At 42.7% G+C, this 20,399-nt stretch overlaps 1 protein-coding gene across 1 annotated transcript in view; it reads right to left on the minus strand.

Annotated features, from left to right (window-relative positions):
- Nucleotides 1-338: 338 nt before the first annotated feature.
- The window catches only part of STAT2 (signal transducer and activator of transcription 2), a 37,647-nt gene continuing 17,586 nt past the window's right edge, over nt 339-20,399 (minus strand). The window contains exons 7-17 of the mRNA XM_044421474.1: nt 19,109-19,197; nt 18,739-18,887; nt 15,898-15,912; nt 15,387-15,750; nt 15,203-15,291; nt 13,869-14,008; nt 12,563-12,751; nt 10,799-10,856; nt 7,860-8,230; nt 7,532-7,647; nt 339-1,382 (exon numbers count right to left, since the gene is read on the minus strand). Of these exons, the coding sequence (XP_044277409.1) occupies nt 7,532-7,647; nt 7,860-8,230; nt 10,799-10,856; nt 12,563-12,751; nt 13,869-14,008; nt 15,203-15,291; nt 15,387-15,750; nt 15,898-15,912; nt 18,739-18,887; nt 19,109-19,197 (1,580 nt within the window). The 3' untranslated portion in view covers nt 339-1,382. The remainder of the gene's footprint in view (nt 1,383-7,531; nt 7,648-7,859; nt 8,231-10,798; nt 10,857-12,562; nt 12,752-13,868; nt 14,009-15,202; nt 15,292-15,386; nt 15,751-15,897; nt 15,913-18,738; nt 18,888-19,108; nt 19,198-20,399) is intronic.

Consider the following 20,399-nt stretch of genomic DNA (forward strand, 5'->3'; position numbering starts at 1 on the left):
GGTAGCAGGAGAACAAGTTGAAGAGCAAGATCTTTTCAAAAACTGACTTAAAAATTATATAAATTTGACCATCTCTAAGAAACTAGAGCTGATGCAATCTACCCAATGTGCTTTTCTGAATCAGTGCCCCAAAACCCCAAGAACAGGTCTAAAAAGTGAGACACCAAGAAAAAAGATTATAATCCCAAAATGAAGAGAAAAGCCAAAGGAGAAAAAAGGGCCATCTGTGCTTGCATTTGCAAGATAGTTAGTTGACTTGCACTCAACTTCACAAAATGATAGGAAATTTCAGAGCAGCACATGAATTTAGATTTCCCATGAAAACACGGAGACATAAATGGTCTTGATAATATCAGTTTATTTACAAATTCACAGGTAAGCAGGCAGGCCACACACAACAAGTAGTAAGACCCTCCAAAACCTTTTCCCTGCAGTCAACAATTATGGTCACCCCGGCAACCATGAATTTAATTCTAGGGAGCAAGAAGCTCCCAGAGGAAGAGCTCCTAGCACTACCAATGAAAAGGAACTGTGCAGCCATTCCATCTTCGTCACCCTAACTGATTTTCTCTGGCAAGAAAAAAGATGGAAAGCAGCCATGAACAATCGTCAAAAGGTTACAAGAGGAGAAGAACAGCATCTGAACTACCCCCTGCAAACATTATCTGAGTGAGAAAGAGTGCTGCCACCATAAAAAATCTTCTGGAAGCTCCCCCCACCGTTCCCACAACGGCAGTGGTATTTGGCTTGCAGAAAACCTGCTGTTGTTCCCTGAGTCAGTATGCCAGGGTGCAAGACCAGCCCCTGCTCTTGAATCACTAATCCTAAAGGATTCCTCCAGGGGATTAGGCTCAGGACCTAAGCCCTGCCCCCTAAGGAGTTCCCAAAAGTTGTGCAAGCCAGATTGGGTCCGCAGGCTGAAGACTCTCCACCCATTATAATCTGGATTTTATATGAACTATTTATACGCTTTATTTATTGTATTGGAAGCCATCCCGAGGCTCATGCGACTGGGATGGCATACAAAAACTCCAAATAAATAATAAATTGTAAGCTCTTTTGGAAGCTCTTTTAGCATACTTCTGCTGTTTAGCAGAAATACAGTTGGCCACCAAGCCCTTCATCAAAATTAGGTGAGCCTTTCCCTTTCCTATTCAAATTTTGCTCCTGAAATGCAGTATTATGAACCCAGCAGAAAGTCAGCTACACTGCTCCTGCCAGTCATGCCACCTGGGCATTCAGAGCAATTGTGGAGGCTCAAAACTGCATGTTGGTTCAGCTTTCTTGAACTGATTAATGCTGGGGCACAAGGAAGGTCATTAGCAGCTGGATGGGAAAAAGGACACGGATTATCACAACAATCTAGACAGAGCAAAGAGAGCCTAACACTGGAAATCATTTATATATATATATATATATATATATATATATATAAAATAAAATTAACATTTTTAAACTAAGACTAAAAAAAAACCCTATCAAACATCACAAACATTAACATTGGATTCACTGGGTCAACCTCCTATTACATATTTTTTAACATTCTAATATCAAATTCCAGTTAGTTTATCATAGTTTGAAAAACATCTCTAAATTTACGCCAAGTCCCGTTTCTCCAGCCAATTATAAAGAGTCCCAAGTTCGACAGAAATCAGTATCCTCTTTCTCCTTCAATGATAAAGTTAGTCTATCCATTTCTGCACAGTCCAAGATCTTTCTTAGAATCAATCCATTGGTGGGCAGCTCCTCACTTTTCCAATACTGAGCAAATGCAATCCTCGCCGCTGTAATTAGATGCAACATCAAATAGATTTCCTGTCCGTTATCATCTTCCGGTATAATGCCTAACAAGAAAACTTCGGGTTTAAAAGCAAAGGGTTTTTGTAATATTTCCTCCATCCATCTATGTATTTTAATCCAATATTTTTTTGTGTTGTCAGAAGTCCACCACATATGATAAAAAGTACCCACTTTATGTTTACATTTCCAACATCTATTTGACATATTTGGAAACATCTTAGCTAGTTGAATTGGTGACAAATACCATCTATAGAACATTTTATATAAGTTTTCTTTATACGAAGTTGCTAAAGTTACTTTAATGTTTCTTTCCCATAGTTTTTGCCACTTTTCTAGTTCAACATTAAATCCAAGGTTTTGTGCCCATATTATCATAGTTTCCTTAACCTGTTCTCCTTCTATTTTCCTGTCAAGTAAAAAATCATATAGCCTTTTAACAATTTTCTCATCTGTTTTAAGCATCACTTGATCAAATTCTGTTAGGTCTCTACAGAACCCCCATGTTTTACAATCCTTAGCATATCTTGATTGCATCTGCACCTTATACCACCAGGAAATATTAAGTCCCTGTTCTTGTATCTCTTGCTCCAGTTTCAGGCCACCATCCTTATCCAGGATATTGCCATATCTTATGATCTTTTCAAAGTTCAATACATTTGGATATACAAAAGCTTCCATAGGTGAAAGCCATCTTGGTAACTTATTACACAGTTTTAGCTTTAGTTTTTCCCACACTGACATTAAAGATCTTCTAATAAAATGACTCAGGAAGGACCCATGTGACTTAGCTTTTTCATACCATATATGAAATCCCATCCCATCTGCAAGTCATGACCTTCAAGATACAAAATTCTCTTATTTCGCAACATTACCCATTCTTTTAACCAAGTTAAAACAGACGCTTGATAATACAACATCCAATCAGGAAGACCAAAACCTCCATTTCTTTTAGCTTCCTGAAGCATTTTTAATTTAATCCTTGGTTTTTTTTTCTCCAGATAAACCTCGAGATATGAAAGCTTAAGTCATCAAAGAATTTTTAATCAATTTTTATGGGAATCATTTGAAACAAAAACAGAAGTTTAGGTAATATATTCATTTTGACAAGAGCTATTCTTCCCATCAAAGATAATTGTAAATTGGCCCATTTTTCCAAAAAGCCTTTAATATCCTTCAATAATTTATCGTAATTGTCTTCTTTCAAGGTAGTACATTTAGCTGTAAGATTCCCAAGTATTTAACCTTTTTAACAATCTGCAAGTCTACTTGTTCCTGGAGTCTTTCTTTTTGTACTCGTGTAAGGTTTTTAACTAACAATTTCGTTTTTTCTCTATTTATTTTCATTCCTGTAACTTCACCATATTCTTCAATCCATTGTAGTAGTTTGGGCATTGTTGAAAAAGGTCCCTCCGTTATAAAAACCAGATCTGCAAATGCTTGCGATTTATAACTTTCATCCCTAATTCTAGTTCCTTTGATGTCCTCATCATCCCTAACACATCTGTTCAGTACCTCTAAAGTCATAATGAACAAGAGGGGTGACAGAGGACATCCTTGTTTTGTGCCCTTTTGAATCTCTATAGGGTTTGAAAGTTCTCCATTAATTAAGATCCTGGCCGATTGCTTTTGATAAATACTTGATATCACATTCATAAATCTTTCACCAAACTCCATTTGAATCATCTGCTGTTTCATAAACTGCCAAATAACATTATCAAAGGCTTTTTGGGTGTCTAAAAACAGTGAGGCCATTGGTTTTTCGGTATGTATCTCATAATATTCTAAAATATCCAAGATAGTTCTCAGGTTATTCTTCATTTGTCTTTTTGGCAAAAAGCCATTCTGGTCTGGATGGATAAAGTCTACTAATAACTTCTTTAATCTTTCTGTGAGTATGGAAGCATAAATTTTGTAATCCACATTTAATAATGATATAGGTCGGTAATTTTGAATCTGTGCTACATCCATATCTTCTTTTGGTATTAATGTGATATTTGCCTCGGTCGAAGTAGTCGGTATCTTAGCATTTAACAATGCTTCATTACATATGTCTTTTAAGAGTGTAGCAAAAATTGCTTCCAAAGATTTGTAAAACTCAGCTGGTAGTCCATCCAGGCCAGGAGTTTTGTCATTCTTTTGTCGCTTGATTGCTTCTATTACTTCCATGATCATGACTTCTTGGTTTAATAATTTTTAATATTTCTCTGGTAGTTTTTGTAACTTTCCCTTTTGAATATATTCTTTAACTTTCTCGATTGAAATCTCCTCCTTCTGATAAAGCTTTGTAAAAATGTCTTCCTCTATTTTCTTGATTTGTGCACCCTGTGAATATAGCTGTCCTTCTCTGTCTTTCAATTTCACAATCAATCTCTTCTCTTTCTTTCTTAACTTTATGTGCTAACCATCTCCCTGGTTTATTAGCATTTTTGAAGAAGTTCTGTCTGGTCAATTTCATTTGTTTAGTAAGCTCATTTGTATCGAAAAGGTTTAACTTATGCCTTAAAATATCCAGCTGAGACTTAAGACTTTGTTTTGATGGGTCCTCCTGCAGCATTTGTTCCAATTTCATCAATTCTTCTACTATCAGAGCTTGCTCTTGTTTTTTCTTTTTATTTATTTGTGCTGAGTATGTTATTATCACTCCTCTAACATAGGCTTTGGCTGTATCCCAGACATTCTGTAAAGAAGTTTCTTCTGGTTTATTTATTTGAAAAAATACTTGCATTTCCTTATTCATCTTTTCTGTGAATTTTTTATCTTTTAACAATGCTTTATCTAGGCTCCATCTGGGCGCCCTTACAGTTCCTTTTAGTGATAAGAATACCAGGTTGTGATCTGCCCAGACATTTGCCTCTATTTCAGCTTCTATCAGATCTGGTACTAAGTCTGAAGTTATCCAAACCATATCAATTCTAGACCACGACCTATGTCTATTTGAGTAAAAAGGGTATTTGGCAGAAGATGGATTTTTGTGCCTCCAAGTGTCTGTCAGTCTAAATTCCTCAATCATGTTAGAGCAAGACTTTGGGAGTATCCTCCTGCCCGTTTTTCCTTTACTAACATTCTTATAATCCATTTGTTTATCCACAATCACGTTAAAATCTCCCATTAGACACATTGTCTGGAAATCCACTTGTAGAAGTAACATGTGTAATTTTTGGTAAAAAGTCTCCTGATGATCATTTGGCGCATATATTGCCACTAAAAGTACTTTTTTCCGTTTAATTGTAATTTCAACCATCAGAATTCTACCTTCACCAGCAAGAATAAATTTAGGTTCCAGTTTTTCCTTAACATAGAGTGCTAGACCTCTTTTCTTTTGAGAAGTAGAAGATACAAACAATTTTCCCAGTTTTAAACATTCCAAAAGTTTAACACTTTGCTTCTTAATATGTGTTTCTTGTAAACAAATTATATCTAATTTTCGTTTTTGAAGCTGAGCGAAAACCCTTCTTCTCTTAGCGGGTCCATTCAGTCCATTAACATTTAAGGAGAGGAACTCAATTCTCCCTTCTCTTTTTGTAGCCATATTTAAGAAAAATTATATAACTATATATGTATATATGTACACATACATATCTACTTATTTTTCGCCTTTACAGCTCTACCCTTTCTCTTCTCCTTTGGGTCCAAAATTTGTGCTTCTTGCTGTACGTCGAGGTTCGTTACTTCTCTGTTACTTCCATTGCTTCAGTACTTTTTCCTTCTTCTTTTGCAATGCTGGGTTCTTCCTCTTCGAGCATCGATCTAAATTTTTCCTAGAATTCTTGGGCTTTCAGAATTGAGTCTAATCTATATCTTACAGAGTTCCAAGTGAAAAATATTCCTTCTGGTATTAACCACTTGAAAGTAATCTCTTTCTTAATCAATTTCATGGTAAGAAATAAGTATTTCTTTCTCCCATCTCTAACTCTCCATGGTATTTGTTTCAGAACCTTCACTTCTTGATGATAATCTCTCTTTAATGGTTTCTCACGTGTAGCCCTCAAAACATTGTCCCTTAGAGAAAATCTGACATGAACTTCTCTCAGTTTGTTTCTTCTAGTATAGCTTGAATTGACCCTATATATCAGGTTGATCCCCAATTCCATGGCTTCATTATCTACACCTAAGAGGTCTGCCAGCATATTGGTCATCAATTCCCGCAGGCTCTCACTCTTCTCCACTAATATATTCTGAAATCTTAAGTAATAAGATGCTTTTTCCATCTCTAATACGGTCACGGCATCCCATGTTGACTTACATGTTTGTTTGATTAACTGTGTTTCTTTATCCACCATTTCTAGCTTTCCCTGTGTTTGCTGTAATTTTTGTGTATTCTGTTCAGCTTTGAATCGAACATCAGAAAGCTGAGTTGTTATCTCCTTAACAGAGTTATCCAATTTATCCCATCGCTCTTTCTGTTCACTTGACATACTCTCCAGCCGTGTTACCATCGCTTCTTGAAAAGCTTGCATCCTCTCTTGGGATGCTTGCAAAGCTGTTAAGGCCGTCTGTATCGCCAAAGTCGTCGTTTGCAATTCCCTTAAGCTTTTTGCCATCTCTTCTATCTTAGGTTGGTGAGTTGGGCTCTGAGTCGCTGAACAGGGAGCTGAGGAAGAGGTCTGTGTTTTCCTCATGATGAAGGTTATTCACCAAAAAGGAGAAAAAAATAGAAAAGAGAGGTGAAGTTGAAAGGAAGAAGAACTAAAGGAAAAAAGGGGGAGGAAAAAAAAAGAGAGAGCTTGCAGTAATTCCAATGTCCACCGGGTGTCAGCAGAAAATTGTTAGGGGGGGAAAAAAAAGCTTGCAATAATTCAAATGTCCACCGAGCATCAGCAGATCACAGTCTTCTCAACAAGTTATATTCTGGTATAGCTTAATTCCGTAATTGTTACTTTAGTTTTTGCCCTTGAGGAGGTTTAAGAGACACGATTTCAGCTTTTACACAAGCCTTAAGTCCTCTCCCTCTAACGTTAGATTGCTGCGGGGGGGGGGGAGCTTCCTCCCTCCCTCAAAGGGACTTACTTTCTTTGTTCTCATACCAATTAGTAACAAGTACAGCTTTTTCACAAACAGGCTTCTAAGAAAGGAAAGCAATGCTCACCCAAGCATGATCATAAAATAGAGAAAAATGCTACATAATACAAAAGTTTATTGGCAGATATCCAGATATCCTTGGCAGGAGTTCAGTATAAAGATTTTCTATCAATCAATTCCACCTTAATTGCTTATTTTTTGATTTTTTTTTTTTTTTTGCCCTGGAGAGATTAGAAAAAGAAAGTCTTTTCTTTACTTACAAACAGCCCCAGCTCTCTCCTTCATCTCAGTTGCCGCTTGCAGTTTTGTGAAAGGAGGGCTTCCCTTTTTTTTTCAGTTAGCCAAAAAAAAAAAAAAAAAAAAAAAAAAAAAATTTACAAGGAAAAAAATAAAAAAAAAAAAAAAAAAAACACCAGAAAATAAATGTGTCCCAGTAAATCCAACGACAAATTCCTAAAACTAATCTTCTGGTATGTCAGAAACTAATGGGAGGCTAATCTCCTCCCTGTGTTGTCCAGCTGAAAATGCCTGATTCTCCCCCAGCAGGCATGGAATTGCTGTTCCACACCACCTGGGAGATTTCCAGCACTTATCTTCCGCCCCGACAGGGCTTAGATTGGGCTCACAGCCCACCACGGGACATTTACCAGCATGATAACGACGGAGGGTCGTTAATCACGTCTGTTTTGTCTTGACGCCATTACTGGAAGTCCTAACACTGGAAATCTTCTTCATCCACCTTTAGTTCCGGCATGTCTTGTGTCTCAAACAGCTTAGAATGCAACTGTGCCAGGTGCTGATCTTCACTTGGCAGTGGAAGGAAAGGATCTGAGAAAATGGGAGGGAAGCAAAGCATCAGTGGGAATGAAAGGAGTGGAATGGGAAAGCCATTAAGATCTGGTTGTGGGGAGAGCCAAATGGGAAACCAGAAGCCTACAAACAGTAGGTCCTGAGATCATGGTGTGTCCCAAGGTGGGTTCCAACCACACCTCAGGATTGCTGAGAGTTCACCCTCTCGCGGCCTGAGAGTCACCACTTACCTTGCTTCTCTGAGAAAAGGGCTGAAAGGCCCTGCTCCAGCTGGTCAATGGTATCGCTCAGGATGTTGTCACTGATGATGTCACTGATGATATTGTCACTGATGATGTTATCGCAGAGGTCACCGATGATGTTATCGCTGATGATGTCATTGATGTTGTCACTCATGGTGTTCTCATTGACGATGTTGTCACTGATGGTGTCGTTGATGATGTCACTCGTGGTGTTCTCATTGATGATGGTATCACTGATGGTGTCGTTGATGATGTCACTCGTGGTGTTCTCACTGATGATGTTGATGTTATTGGTCAAGGGCACATCATTTACAATGGGGAGACCATTTGTCTCAAGAGTTTCAGCCTCTCCTGGTTGCCTAGATGGATGAAAACATTTAGTTAGTGCAAAGGAGCAAAGTGGAAGCATCCCATCATGCTCAGAAACATGACTGGCGGGGATGTGAGAATGGAAGAGACGTGATCTTTGAGCCCATGTGGTTTGCAGAGCACCACTGTGCTGATGCATTTCCTAAAGACAACGGCAGCAATGAAGGCACCCTGTGGTGAGACAGCACAGTGCCAACTATGTCTGCATGGTATCTGAGCGCTCCCATGCATGTGTTGCAGCTGTAGAAGTAGCACAAGCATGACGAGCAATGTGCAGCTTAGCATTCGCATTTAAAGCACAAAGACACACTGCAAGCCACAGTACGGTGCTGCCACTGTGAGAGCAACGGGAAACCAGGCTGCCATGTTGTTGCCTTTTCCTTTTTGAGTTTTCTGACTGTGTGCACCTTTGCAGGAATGGGTTTCAAAATTAGGATGTGGGTATTCATTGCTGCACCGCTGTTTAGGTACACAGTGACAAACAACGCCCCCTCACTCCACAACCCTGTGAATTTCCTGCCTGAAAATCCCATGTTAGTAGACGGCCCCTCTACTTTCAAAACTCTGCAAGTCCCACAAGACTTTTATCTCTCTTTCCAATATCTGGAAAAGATAATGGAAGAACAGAATGCCAGCCTGTGAAATAAGAGAGCAGCCGCAAAGCTGAAGAAAACCCCCCACCCATGCCCCTCCACGCTTTGCAAAGACACCAAGAAAATTTGCCTAACAAACAGATACATGTTGTGTGGATGTGTATTGATATTTTATTAAAAATATAGATGTTTAACATGTTTTTCAAATACATTCATTTTACTACAGGATAGACACCAATCTATCCCAGTTTGGGAACAACAGTAGCAGTGGGAATTAGCCCTAATGTAGCCCCCATGACAGAAGGCATGTGCAGGGGGCCCTTAAGGCTAGAGATGCATGGCTCATGGCACAGCCTCAAATGCCCTGGAATAGTCACAGAGACTGAAAGAAATGGGATTATCTAGACCAGTGATGGCAAACCTTTTAGAGACCGAGTGCCCAAACTACAACCCAAAACCCACTAATTTTCGCAAAGTGCCAATACTACAATAAAACCTGAAAACTGAGTTTTTAGTTTGGAAAAAAACAAATCACAGCCAGTCCAAGGAACTATCTATATATATATATATATAATCTTGGCAGCACACTGACTGGCACACTGACTGGCCATGTGAAAGCTTGGGCGAGTTGCAGCTAATGAGTCGCGGCTCGTGACGTCATTGCCTGGTGCTGCTACTCCTTTCCGAGCATGCGCATGGCCCCTGTGTGCGCTGCTATCCAGTGCTCGGCTGCTGGGGCAATGCTGGGGTGACTTGGCTCACGTGCCAACAGAGAGGGCTCTGTGTGCCCACTGTGGCACGTGTGCCATAGGTTCACCACCACTGCCCTAACCCTACCCTGGTGCACACCCCTAACCCTAATATAGGGGTAAAATACCATTGAAAAGAGGGTGATTTTGAAAAAGCCTTCCTTGAGTAGCTTTTTCTGCACAGCTCAACATTTCTGCCCCTTCTAAACACATTCCAACCATCAAATCATGCCAGGACACCCCATTTTTCTAACCCTAGCCCTATCCTTGTGCACATCCCAACCCTAATACAGGGCTAAAGTTCCATGGAAAAGAGGGCAATTTTGAAAATGCCGCCTTTGAGTAGCTTTTTCTGCACTGAGGTTTTAGTTTAGAAAAAACAACTCACAGCCAGTCCAAGCAAATATATATATATATTCTTGTTAGCGCACTGATCGGTGATGTGAACGCTTGGACGAGTCGCGGGTATTGAGTCACAGCTTGTGACATCATCACCCGACGCCACTACTCCTTTCCAAGCATGCACTTGGCCCCTATGTGTGCTCTTAATGCTTGGCTGCTGGGGCAACTCAGCTCGCGTGCCGACAGAGGGCTCTGTTCACCATCACTGGCCTAGGCTGTTGGTGTCTTTCACCTTGCCTGGCCTTTAAGGCCTTTCGGCAGGAAAGATGGAGAAAGGACAGATACATGGCACCCTGAGAAATAAAAAGCAGGTGTTTGCTTATTGGGCTTCCTTACAAGCTTGTATTCCAGCCACATGCCATATGATGAAGGATTATCATGGCAGTTAGCAAAGCTAGGCACTGTGTACAGCTGACACAGCTGTATATATCACTTTAAAGTACACATCCAGGTGACTTCAAAGGGCACACAACTGTAATATTCCACACTTTGGCTGTGCATGAGAGAAGGTACATAAGCTGGCCAGCTGGCCCAGTCCTCTGTTCGAACTTCTTGCTAAGACCAGGAGGTTTCACTGCTTGTCTGTTCCTGCTGAGGGGAGCCTTGCTGGCTGCAGGTTGCTTGTGTTGACAATTACTTAATAAAATCTCTTTGTAAGCAAACCTGGACCTGCTGTGTCACTTCCTTAGGATCTTTGAGCCCACTGCAGTGGCACAGGTGGATTAAACTGGGCAAAAAGAAACTCCGGGGAGGAAAGAATCAGCCCAACGTAGTCCTCGATGAGGATGAGAAGGGACAAGGTAGGGTTGCTCACCTACAGGAGACTCTAATCAGGCGGCGGTTTAGGTATTTCTTCTGTGCTGTCAGGTCTGCTGCAAAGATAACAGAAACAGCCCGTATGAACCAGCTCAGCAATTCTGCATTAAAATCTGCAAAACATGACTCAAATCCTATACTGAGAAGAGCTCTGAAATCTGGCATCCATGGATATCTTGAAGCGCCATTTTGCCATTATATATTTGGGCACTTTGAGGAGATGATTTTATTCACACAATTAATAATGTACAAATGTTTAAAAGTAAGCAGCAAGAGAGCTGTGACTGTGACAGTGACGTGGCAGGCTTTAACTTGTCCTGCCCATCTGCCCCAGTCCCAGTCAAATCTCTCCTTGGCTGCTATTTTAATAAATTAAAAAAAAAAACCTTTCTATTTGCCCATTATTTAAATATTTAATTATTTTAATTAGGTTTCAACATTGTTATACTTAGTCATGCTCTGTTACGCTTGTTATGTTATGCTGTATTTTGTTGTGAATTATTTATTCTTGTAAGTCATCCTGGGACGTAAAGGACAGGGTATAAATGTTGTTCGTTAATTAATTAATTAATTAATTAATCAAAATAATAATAATACATATTTGCATGAGGAGCAAAGATCCCAGTGTTGCCTTCTCATGCAAACAGCCACTATGGAATGGGGTGAATGCAGTCTGGAGGGGGTGAGGAAAGTTAAATACTTAAATTCCCACAATCCGTCCCTCAGTCCTGATTCAGGTTAAACACAGATAGAGACCCTGCTATGGCTGCTATCATTTTAACAGGCAAGCAATTTCAGAGAGCAGTGGGGTCCAGCTCCTCAAGGGTAAGAAATGTGGCTCAGCCCCACTGGCTTCTGGAACGCCACCAGTTCGTGTTCATGTATCTACAGGAAAAGCCACTCAATTCAGATTTAGGATTAAGGGGCAGAGCTGTGGAGCCAGTCTGAGAAGAACAATCCCTGTGATCTGTCTAGGTGCACTTTCCCCCTGCTAGAACTCCTGCTCTTCATCACAGGAACAGAAACCAGCAGTGCACAGCACAGACTGGTGTGGAAGGGGAGGTTCCTTAAGGGGGAGCAAATCTGTGGGGCAGTTTTGTCCTCTGGGGTGGGGGAGGGCTCATGCTTTAAATGAATTCAGTGACAAATAAAATGAGAAATGTTAATGTACGAGCACATCTAAAACGATCTAATCTTAAAGATTAACAGCATGCCTAAAGCACTGGGGATCAAGTGGGGAACAATGGGAAGACTAGTAGCTTTCCTTTATTGACAGGCACACCTATCATTTCAGTTGCCAATTTGGAAAGACATGGAACCCAAGCTACAGCTGAAAAAGTTGCTACGGCTTCCCATTTTGTCCAACTTCCCCCTTGTTGCTTTGTCAAGTGTCACAACATTGGCGATATTGTAGAAGGAAGTCGTAGCCAGCATCATGATCATAGCAATCATCAAATTTGTTTTAACCACCCCCCCACACCCCAATCCTCAGACAAGGAAATTCTCTGCATGATGAATTCTGCAGACAGAAGTATGCAATACACATAGTCCAAATGTTTCAGACTACAACCTCCACAAGGCCTTTGCCAGCATGGCCAGTGGCTGGGAAAGTTGGGAATGGAAGTCCAAGGCATCTACTTTCTCCTTTCTCCCCACCATGCAAGCCCTACCGATTGATATGAAAGGCAGTGCATCAGAACACCCCAGCGGTCAGGGCATAAACAAAGCCACAAAGGAGAAGCTGGCGGACAGTGAGGGATACCTTCTCGATGTTCACTGTAGTAAGGACCAAAAGCTTCATCCCGGGGAGTGTCAGGATAGAGGTACTGAAGTGGATTCTCGGGGATGTACTCCTCTGCCAGGAGCTGGTAGGAGTGGATGATGTCAGGCAAAGCTAAGTATTTGAGCTCCTCCTTGGTGTAAGGCTGAACTGAGCAGAACTTGGCAGAGCCTGTGGAGTTTACAAATTCAATGATAGCCATACCTTGAAGACTTGAACAAAATTACTTGTCTGTTGATGTCAGATATGTAGAATGAGTTCAGAAAAGGTGAGATGGACTGAAATGAAGTTTTGGGAAAATCCTGACCTAAAACGATCCACATATTGCTTTATGCTTGTTTAAAATTATTAGATTTGAACACTTTCTTTCAATGGACATTTTCAGGATCAGTTTACAAAATGATGGAAATATTTAAAAGATGAAAGGTTAAAAAGGTGAACTAAGTTATATATTTAAAAGAACATTAAACAAATAAAATTAGTAGTGCCATTTTCTTATGTACTCAAGAATATAAAGGAGACTTTTGCCTACTACTGGGAAGACTTCAAAGAGGAGACAAGGCAAACAGCACCCCTGCGAAGAGAATCCCATGGAGAGGGAGCCACGAGGGAGCAGTTCCTCTCCCTGGTCACCATCCACATTTCTGCATGTGACAGAGCTATGCAGAGGAGGGTTTCTGAAGGCTGTCTCAGTGCTAGGGCCAATTCATACAGAAGGAGGTGCTTCTTTAAGGAATCTGAATCACAAGCCATGTGATCTTTGCATCTTTGAAAGATAAGTACCCCCATTTCAAATTAGGCTTCAAAAGGGACTAGAAGCCATTCGAGCTCTTTACATGCAGGCAAGATACACGTGGTCCCAGATAGCATCCTAGCGACTCCATTCTGTATTAATGAGACTTTGTGGGGAGTCTTCAAAGGCTTGTACATGTCTAATGTACACATATTATTTTTTCCTTCTGAATTTGCTGACTAGGAAGAGAATCTGTTTGGACCTATAAATTCCATCATCACTCACCACTAGCTAAGGGTGAAGGGAGCTGTAAACCAAAACATTCAGAGGGTCACAAGCACAAGTTGCCACTCCTGCTCTACAGGTCCGATCAGAGGAATGCTATATCTGCTGATGGCTTAAAGACATGAAAGATCATTTACTGTTGGAAACCCATGTCATGGATGTGCAAAGCATGCTTTGACTAAACAAGTGAAAGGAAACATCCTGCAATCCTCAAAGTATTTGCAAAATGCGTGGAAAAGTACAGCTGAGGAGCAAATGTCAGAAACTGACCTTCACTGTCATACTCCACCCAGGTAAAGGTGATGGCACCATTTGCGATGCTCTCACTGAACCGCAACAGAAAGGTACCCGACCTTTTCCTCTTCAGCAAATGTTTCTCACGCTTGCGGCTCACAAATCCCATGATGAGACTACAATGAGAATGGAGTAGGGGGAGAATGATCAGGAAAAGCTTTGCTTGACCTGAATTCCTGCCCAAGAATGCTAGACTGGCTTCACTCCATCTTCTCCTTCTCCTTCTCCTGGCTCACATCAACAAGGCAGCCTCGGTGACCTGCTACCCCAGACAGAAGATGAAGCACAGTTTTCTGCCAGCAGCTCACCTCTTGCCCTCTGCATCTTTCAGTAAGGCAACTGGGCACATATGGGCTGCTGTTTGCTATCACCAGGTGCCAAAAACACTGAAAAGTACCGCAGCTGCTTGTATGCAGGAACTCGTGCATTCAATCCCTGGCGTCTCCAGGGAGGGCTGGAAAAACTCCAGGCTGAAACCCTGGACAGGCATTGCAGTGAGTCACTGTCATCAGTACTGAGTTAAAGGGCCAATTGCTCTGATTCAATAGAAGCCAGCATGTTATGAATGACCCCTGTCCAAATTCCTTCTATCTACATCAGAAAGTGCTCTGCCTTGCCTTACTATGGTGAGGGATGGGGTAACTGGCACGAACAGGGAGTCTGACTCAATACTACCTAAGTAGGGCAGTCAGCTCCAGAACATGAAATAAGAGCTGTCAGTCTTGCTTAAGAAGAGCCATTTCCTGCTGTGCTTGAGGTGTTTGTACTTCTTCATGCCCAGAAGTGTTGTTTCAAACTTCTGGAACACAGCTGCCCCATACTGAGCCAGATGCTAGGTCTATTCAGAGCAGAGATGGGCAGAAAGTGGATAGCCAGATGTTTTAGACTTAACTCCCAGCATTCCTGACTATTGGCCAAGCTGGCAGGAACTTCTGGGAGCTGAAGTTCCAAACATATGGAGATCTACCTTCTACCCACTGCTGCCCTAGATTAATATTCCCTTTTCAATGCTATGACTAGCCAAGGTTTCATGCAGCCTGGTCCTGGAGATGCCAGCTGCATGCAAAGCACAGGCTCTGTCTCTATGCTGTGGCCCCTCCCTCAATGGGTGACCTGTTTGGCGTAGTGAACTGGCTCTCCCTCCCACTACCAAATCCCACTCCCATCTGCAAATGGAAGGCGTTACTTCTAATTGCGCGGCAAAAAGGTGCTGGGACCTGAGCCTGCCATCCAGACCGGGAGATGCAACCTGTCCTTGTTAAGGACAGAGCTATAGGTCCCCCACCGCTCCACTACTGCCTCCCTCTTACTCTTTCTGCCAAAGCTGCAGCAGGCGCTCTTGAATGAGGAGCAAGATCCCATCAATCCAAGTCCAGAAGGAGAAGCTGGAAGCTGTATCCTGTGGGAACAGCAGGGAGAAAACATTAACTAGGGAAGAGGTGGTCAGCAGGCTTGGGGAGATGGGGAATGACAGCCGGATGGAGAGCCACCTACCTTAGCAAACTGGTCCCAGGTGATAGTACTCTGTGGTGTTACATTCGATCCTGCAGTGGGAAGAAAGGGCAAAGAGTGAAGCAGACAAATTGCTTTGACAAGGCTGGGGTGGTGGCACCTGGACACTCCTTGAGCATCCTCACCCAAGAGGGTTAGAACTGAGGGACTTGGGCAAGAAGGAGCTCTGGCTCCGGGGCAGAGCACCCGCTTTGCAGGCTGCAGGCCTCGGGTTCCATCGCTGCAGTTCCTGGCAGGGCTGGAAAACTCCTGCCTGAAACCTCGGAGAGCCACTACTGCCAGTCTTGATAACACAGGACTAGACAGATGAATATAGTGATGCACTAAAGGGCTGACTCTAATGTTTCCGTGTCAGAGGAATGGACAAATAGGTCAATTTCAGTTCCCTCAGCATCTAATTTTTCTAATCTTAAGTATGGTTCATTACAAAGTTTCAGCATTTCTTCAGTCTTAAGCTTTATTTGTTCCTAATGTTAACATATTTTAATTTTACACTCTGCAGGCTAAACTGTAAGAAAGGGCGAATAAGTCATTGGGTCCAACTCCCTGCTCAGTGCAGGTCTCCCACATTTGTGCACATTTCTCCTGATACATGCGTTCTAATATTCATTTTTGCCTTGAATACATACTTTTGTGAATGGCATTCCTACGTTGTTGTTGTTAGTCACGCAGTCGTGTCCGACCCATCGCAACCCCATGGACAACATTCCTCCAGGCCCTCCTGTCCTCCACCATCTCCCGGAGTCCACCCAAGCTCACACCAACTGCTAGACTCCATCCAGCCACCTCATTCTCTGCCATCCCCTTCTTTTGCCATCTATTGTTCCCAGCATTAGGCTCTTCTCCAGGGAGTCCTTCCTCCTCATTAGGTGGCCAAAGTATTTGAGTTTCATCTTCAGGATCTGGCCTTCTAAAGAGCAGTCAGGGTTGATCTCCTCTAGGACTGACTGGTTTGATCGCCTTGCGGTCCAAGGGACTTGCAGGAGTCTCCTCCAGCACCACAATTCAAAGGCCTCAATTCTTCGACGCTCAGCCTTCCTTATGGTCCAGCTTTCACAGCCATACATTGCAACTGGGAAAACCATAGCCTTGACTATACGTACTTTTGCTGGCAGGGTGATTGTCTCTGCTTTTTAGTATGCTGTCTAGATTTGTCATTGCTTTCCTTCCTCAGGAGCAAGCGTCTTTTAATTTCTTGGCTGCAGTCCCCATTTGCGGTGATCTTGGAACCCGGGAAAATAAAACCTGTCACTACCTCCATTTCTTCCCCATCTATTTGCCAGGAAGTGAGAGGACCGGATGCCATGATCTTAGTTTTCTTAATGTTGAGTTTTAAGCTAACTTTTGCACTCTTCTCCTTCACTTGCATCAAGAGGCTCTTTAGTTCCTCCTCACTTTCTGCCATTAGTGTGGTATCATCTGCATATCTGAGGTTGTTGATATTTCTCCCAGCAATCTTAATTCCAACTGGTGCTTCATCTAGCCCCGCCTTTCTCATGATGTGCTCTGCATATAAGTTAAATAGGCAGGGCGATAGCCTTGCCAAACTCCTTTCTCAATTTTGAACCAATCAGTGGTTCCGTGCCCTCTCACTGTTGCTTCTTGACCTGCATACAGGTTTCTCAAGAGACAAATAAGATGGTCAGGTACTCCCATCTCTTTAAGAACTAGCCACAATTTGTTGTGATCCACACAAAGGCTTTAGCATAGTCAATGGAGATAAGGACATCATTTTTTGGTGTTAATTCTAGAAGGTGTTGTAGGCCTTCATAGAACCAGTCAACTTCAGCCACTTCAGCACCAGTGGTTGGGGCATAGACTTGGACTATTGTGATGTTGAATGGTTTGCCTTGGATTCGAACTGAGAATATTCTGCCATTTTGGAGATTGTATCCCAGTACTGCTTGTCCTACTCTTTTATTGACTATGAAGGCTACTCCATTTCTTCTGAGGGATTCTTGCCCGCAGTTGTATACCTGATGGTCATCTGAATTAAATTCACCCATTCCAGTCCATTTCAGTTCGCTGATTCCTAAGATGTCAATGTTCAGTCTTGTCATCTCTTGTTTGATCACATCCAGCTTGCCTTGATTCATGGATCTTACATTCCAGGTTCCTATGGAGTATAGATCTTTGCAGCATCGGACTCTCCTTTCACCACCAGATACATCTGCAACTGAGTGTCCTTTCAGCTTTGACCCAGTCGCTTCATTCTTTCTGGCGCTACTAGTACTAGCCCTCCGCTCTTCCCCAGTAGTATATTGGACACCTTCTGACCTGAGGGGCTCATCTTCCGGCATCATATCTTTTTGCCTTTTGGTACTGTCCATGGGGTTTTCATGGCAAAGATACTGGAGTGGGTTGCCATTTCCTTCTCCAGTGGATCACGTTTTGTCAGAGCTCTCTGCTATGACCTGTCCCTCTTGGGTGACCCTGCACAGCATAGCTCATAGCTTCACTGAGCTATGCAAGCCCCTTCGCCATGACAAGGCAGTGATCCATGAAGGAGTCACAGCTCTTACATGGCATTAAAGAAAAGCAAGGGACATGGCCATTTCAAAGGCCACATAGACAGCAACATCCATTCTGCTTTCACAGGGAATGCAAGAAGCTGACTGTAGAGACACTTTTCTGTAGAGACTGTCTGCAGAGTCTCTACAGTCTGTAGAGACTGAGTTAAAACTGAACCCACACTTCACACTTATACCCCAAAAGACTGACACAGAAAGCATGGGCTGTTCAAAACCATGCATCTACAAAGGTTCAGACCTCTTGCATTGATTTTGGTGGAAAGGCTGAACTAAATGTACCACTGATGTAATTAGCAGTTACATGAATGCCTCCTTAAGAGTAAACAACAGCCACAGGTATCCCGGTCTGGGTCAAGATGATCACATAGCGGCATTTAACCCTTTGTTTCCCACTGTGATCCTGATCCAGACTGCCTGCACTGCATCTTTTCCATTTAAATAATTTTAAAGCTTTTCATGTAATTGCTCACTGTATGAATGGTGTCATGTTTTATTGGCTTCGGGTCACCAGCTTAGACAGGCCTTCTACAAAGTGAGCCCAGAAAGGTAACTCACACATAAATGTAATGGGCAGCTTTCATTACAGGAGGGTAATCCTGATTTAGCTCTTCATTTGGAATGACTGGATGAAGACCACTTGAAGCTTCTTAAACTGCCTGAAGCACTAAGTTAACTGCTATGTCACTTAATCATCAGCAGGTGGGCCAAATGCTTTTCCTCAAACAGCCAGGCCCAAAGGACCATCCCCAGTCTCCAATGTGACAAGGAACTGGACCATGCTTAGCTCCATCAATGGGACCTACCACTTCTCCAGTTGTCCCAAGCTGGTATCGCAAGTGGCCCCCATACATGCCTGCCGTTGGCGATCTTGCCACGCAGCAAGCTGCTCCAGCAGTAGGCCCCTCAGAGTGTCAGAGCGCCCCAGCAGGGCTTGGATGTGGGCCAGGATGTCCTGACAGAAAGAGGATACTTAGGTAAGAGTGGATTCATCCAAAGATCTCAGCAAGCAGGCAGGAGAACTGGGACGGGAAGGACATGGTGCCATTAGCATGCCTCCTAGGGTCTCTGCTTTAGCAAGGATACTGAGGAAGACAGAGACATATCTGAAGAAAAGGCCCAAGCCTTTTCTCCCCAAAACCCCTCATGATGCATTGGCCAATTGCCCTGACTCACCTTGCGGGAGCAGTCCAAATTATTGATCATGAGTTGCAATTCCTGGTGCCGTCTCGCCTGAACGGGATCAATAATGGATGCCATACTCTCTGCAATGGAAGAATATGTTTAGGAGGAGGACCATGTTCTCACACCACTGGTGAGTTCAATGATGATGGAAATCAGCTGATGCTCCCAACTCTTTCCTAGAGGCAGTCCAGCTTCCTACATCTTTCCTACAAACAAGGGCAGACAGGAAGCAGAAGGCACCTCATGACAGAGGCTCATCCTACTCTGCAGCCCGTGATTTGACTATCACCATTTCAGCGTAACACACATTCTGTCTCTGACACCAATCCTGTTAGCTTGTGGGAACCAGCAGCAACCGGGTCACGGCTCAAACATGTGGGCGACAGCTGAGTAATGCTCTGATTCAAACATGCTCTATGTTCCAGTCTTTTTGAACTTAGATACATTCCTACCTTTGCAATCGTAAGCTATTTAGACAGAAAAAGGTCCTGCAGCTACCAGCATTCCCAGCCAGCGTAGGAGTTGCAGGACTTTCTGTCTAATCATGCATAGGATGTGCCTAACATGGTGAATCCTCTGGGATACCTGGGGAGAGGCTTCTCTGGAAGCCCTTTCTCATTGTTATGGTGCATAATCTGGGTTCTGTGTTGTGTGCAGTACCTCCTTGGACACAGGAGACTCTCCTATCTAGGGAGCTGCCCTCCCTGAGTTCAGGGCCAGGACAGTGGAGGATGCCCGGATGCAGTTTGGGGCACTCACAGATTGAACTTGGGGAAACAGGAACCTCGCAAGGCGTCCCCTCCCCCAGATGTTGTTTGGTAGTCAACAAAGAAATCAGAAGGACTGGTAGGCAAGAGCTATCAAGAAAAAGGAGGGAAAGTTGTTTTGTTGTTTGAAGGCTAGGTGGATTCTTCAGTCTTGTAGAATCCAGTTGGTTCTTCTTGGTTGTTGTGGTTTTTACACACCAATTAAAACCTACATTCCTCAATTAGTCCAGGATGGCAACTGGGGTGGCCCTCCAAATGCCTTGGCCCAAAGCTCCCATCACCCCTGGCTATACTGGCTAGGGCTAATGAGAGTTCTAAGTCAAAAAGACATCAGGAGGGCCATCAATTGCCAACCCTTGAACTACAGGCAGCTGCAAAGACTTAGAATTAAAAAGAAAAAAAGAATCTTGAGCCCTAAATCTGTTTCAAGTACTAGAAATGGAATGAGCTCACAGCCCCTCCAAAGAGCAATATACACCTGGTTATCCCACCTTTCTTTCTTCCAGCAGTATAAT

The sequence above is a fragment of the Varanus komodoensis genome, unplaced genomic scaffold, assembly GCF_004798865.1.
Source record: "Varanus komodoensis strain SLA01 unplaced genomic scaffold, ASM479886v1 scaffold12, whole genome shotgun sequence".
Classification (NCBI taxonomy): Eukaryota; Metazoa; Chordata; class Lepidosauria; order Squamata; family Varanidae; genus Varanus; species Varanus komodoensis.